Source organism: Aptenodytes forsteri, unplaced genomic scaffold (assembly GCF_000699145.1).
Source record: "Aptenodytes forsteri isolate BGI_AS27 unplaced genomic scaffold, ASM69914v1 Scaffold145, whole genome shotgun sequence".
Taxonomy (NCBI): Eukaryota; Metazoa; Chordata; class Aves; order Sphenisciformes; family Spheniscidae; genus Aptenodytes; species Aptenodytes forsteri.
The window spans coordinates 4,190,849-4,194,466 of NW_008795122.1; the positions used below are offsets into that span (position 1 = coordinate 4,190,849).

At 38.1% G+C, this 3,618-nt stretch overlaps 1 protein-coding gene across 1 annotated transcript in view; it reads right to left on the reverse strand.

Moving 5' to 3' along the window:
• Positions 1–942: 942 nt before the first annotated feature.
• FNDC3A (fibronectin type III domain containing 3A) overlaps positions 943–3,618 on the reverse strand; it is a 105,231-nt gene continuing 102,555 nt past the window's right edge. Inside the window, exon 25 of the mRNA XM_009277150.2 lies at positions 943–1,265. Coding sequence (XP_009275425.1) covers positions 951–1,265 — 315 coding nt within the window. The 3' untranslated portion in view covers positions 943–950. The remainder of the gene's footprint in view (positions 1,266–3,618) is intronic.

The window sequence follows — 3,618 nt, forward strand, 5'->3', positions numbered from 1 at the left end:
TTCTGATTTGGTGCCCCAAAGAAAGACAGAAAGAAAACAAAAAAAAGGCAGTGCTTGATTCTGGTGGATATGGCAAGTGAATGCTGGGGAAACAGCAAAAATTCAGTAATGGATTTTATCTCAAAAATCTATTAACTAGCCAAAATCAGAGGGCACAGACATCTGTATAAACTGCATCCAATCAAAGGTCAACTTCGGAAAACGTGTTTTTCAATTTAAATAGTAAGTCTAAGAAGTTCTCTCACACTCTCCCTTCTATATTCGTAAGAAGTAAAAGAGGCATTTTTGTAAGTAAACATCAAATCCTGGGGGTAAGATAAACCACTTGTGCCATCCCCTTGTAGTCTTTCGAAAACATCTACTTGCAGTGAAGAACTCCACATTTATCAGATAAGAAGCTTCCTTCGTGCATACTCTTCCATCCAGCTTATTATTTGCTGCCTGAGAAAAGCCCCTTCTGTTTTTCAGCATAAATCCTGCTTCCCAAATAATTAAGACAAATGAGGAGGTAGAAATACAGCGCTAAATTGCTTTCACAGCATCAGATTAATATTGTATACAGCACAAGTTTGTTAGTGTAAGTTTTAAATGCGATCTACACATTCTTCCCTGTTATGGTAGCAACCCTTAAAAGTGTGGGCCAGGAAACCATTTTCACACTCGTCTTTACTGGTCAAACCCTTTTCATTAAACACTACTTGCCTGCCCCATATAGTTTGTACTGCAAAAAGGCATATTAAAGAAAAGATTGTATTTCTGTGGCTTGCGTTCTAGTAACATGTGTCAGCCTATACCTACCAGTAAGCATTTTAAAGTGGCTGAAAAGGTTTGCATCAGTCCCAATGCCGGTGCTAAATGCCTGTTTTTGTAAAAGCAAGATAACAGAATTACTTTTAGATTATGAGAAAGTAAAATGTAATGGGCAGCATTCTAAAATAAATCTCTTTTCTTCACTTTATTACGAAGTACTGAATGATAACAGCAATCAGAATGGAAAAGATAGCAAAAAGTGCAAGGATGACAGCAGCACACACTTGGTCGCTCTGTGACCATTGTGTCCTTGTGGTTTGCACAGTGTCCTTGTTGGTGCTTGACGGTGGTTCAGTCCTCTGAGAGATGAATAGCACTGGTGCACTGTAGGGGCCTATCAGGTCCTGATGACCTACTGTCTCTTGGCACTGTCGAATGGCACATGCGCGGAAACGGTATTCACAGTTCAGCTGGAGGCCTGTGTATCGGAATGACCAGTCCGGACCCTTATAAATCTGGCAATAAAGAAAAAAAACGATACATCAAGTAAAAACGTCCTACATACACATATATATCTCAGTATGGTTTTGTTTATGGTGAAGGTAACTGTAAAAAGGATGACTCCTCACCAGTGTTTTCACCCATGCAAAGAAAAATGGACAAAAAGCTCACAAATGCAATTTAAACGCCAGACAAAGCCTCCAGTCCTTTTGGTGAAACATTGGAAAAGAACTGCAAGTGCTTTTACGGCATGGCGAGTACACGCCAAATAAACTCGGTCAGAAGCCCCAGCGTTAAGGTGTTTTAGTGATCAGTTACAACGTAAATACTACACCATGGGATGTAATACACAATAACGTATCACAGGACTTTAGGTAATTAACTCTGTATCAAGCTACTTCATTAAGTCTAACCCAATCCAACATACTTTGTTGTAGTTAAGATATCGTGTGTTTAAAATATTATAATTTATCCCAATAAACATTGTATCATCAGGAAAACCGCAAGGAGTCCTCTCTGTGATTCTTAATTTCATCAGATCCCAAGACACAGATGACTTATTAGGATGTTCTCCGAGGGTGTCTCAGCTGGCTGGTTAACGTGAGTTCACAACTCTTCAGCATGGAGTGCCTAATCCAGTGAAATCTAAAGGCTGGTTTCTCAAATTAATTAATTTGCAGCTATGTAAAGGTGCTGCAAAAGCCAAGGAAATCCCATGCGGGTGCAATTTTCTGTTTATAGGTATATCAATAGGTACTGAGCCATTACGTGGGTAGCACAGTACAATTTGATTTCTCAAAAATTTTGGGGTATTTATATGGTTGCTTCCTAACCCCTTTAAGAGCTTGACTGATGTATATACCTCAAACAGCAGATCACTAACTTATTTTGTCTGAAGCACGTAGGGAACAACGACATGAGCAACTTGGCTGATGGATCAGGGAGCAGGAGGAGAGGAGAGTGAAGTTTTGGCAAGGAAATGGTAGTAAACAGCTTGGAGTGGACTTCCAGGCAGTTTATTTTTTCTCCATGTCAAAGAAAATTGTCACCATCATGTCTAAGTATCTTAAAGGCCGTTTCCACGGTGTTTACTTCTTGACTGTTCCAATTTTAATTTTTGCAAACTAGTCTTCTCATTTTATTTTAATTTACTGCACTAAACTGTTCTGGAGAGGCAAAAGGAATCATGCACCTCAGTCTACTTTGTTATTTCCAGGCTTAAAGCATAACCTTTATTTTCTTGTCCAGCTCATTTGGCAATGCACGTTGCTAATCAAAGCATGATTTGACTCTGTGTCTAGAAGCAACGCTGACCATGCCTTACTTACACACTTAAAGTTGCATTTACAATTTTCAAGTTACAACAAAGAATATTCACATGGCAAGATAACAAACACCTTGGAATATGGTTCATCTCTTACTGAAAAACTTAACAAATGGACATAACAAACACAGCACTACACTAAAAGTTTTGAATTATGAAAATATTAAGGCCTATAATCTACCAAAGCACGTGCAAAACTTATTTAATATTGACCTATAATAAAATTATAATATACCAGAATTAATTGTGATTCCTTTCTGGAAGGAAACCTGCTTGCTTAATAGCGTGAAACAGAGTTTCCAAGCCTAATTTCATGTCAATTATCAGGCAGCTTATAGGGAAGCAAAATTAGCACTGCACATCCTCTTTTAGATGCAGACTAATTTGTAGCTTAGTGTTTCGAACTGCATCTTTCAATAATCAAACCTGAAATTAAAACACACTCCCAACTGCTCAACCCTTGTAGTTACAAGCATGCCCCACTACTGAAATGGTCCTATGGTAAAAACCTAATCACTGAATTATATTTAAAAAGTTTCCCTACACCTGAACATCTACATTGCGTAAGTAGGGGGTCTTTCCTATCTGCAGTTCTCTGTACAGAAGTATGACTTTGACAACATCAAAGCTTTTATAATACTGTTTACTGCCTTCAAACAGCTCTTACTGCAAAGAGAATCCGTTGTTCTTTTTCTCTTAAGTCTCAATTCGGTACCATTGGGTCGATGTTTTCTTTTTGTCAGTTCTTCCCATTAGTGGACAATTTCCTCACCACTTGAGGTGTCAAGTTGTATTTAGTAAACATCAGTGTAACCCAGAGAGGCTGCAACTTACTGCAGAATTTATATTACTTAAATCTCTTTTCTCTATGACAATGTTTGTAGGAGACACTGCCTTATATTATCTAGTAACAAAAAGTTAGCATGGTGACTAAAAACATACTGAACACAATATTTTTTAATCTAAATCTTGCTGGTCTTGTTCAGTATCTTTATCAATGATCTGGATGAGGGGATCGAGTGCTCCCTCAGTAAGTTTGCAGA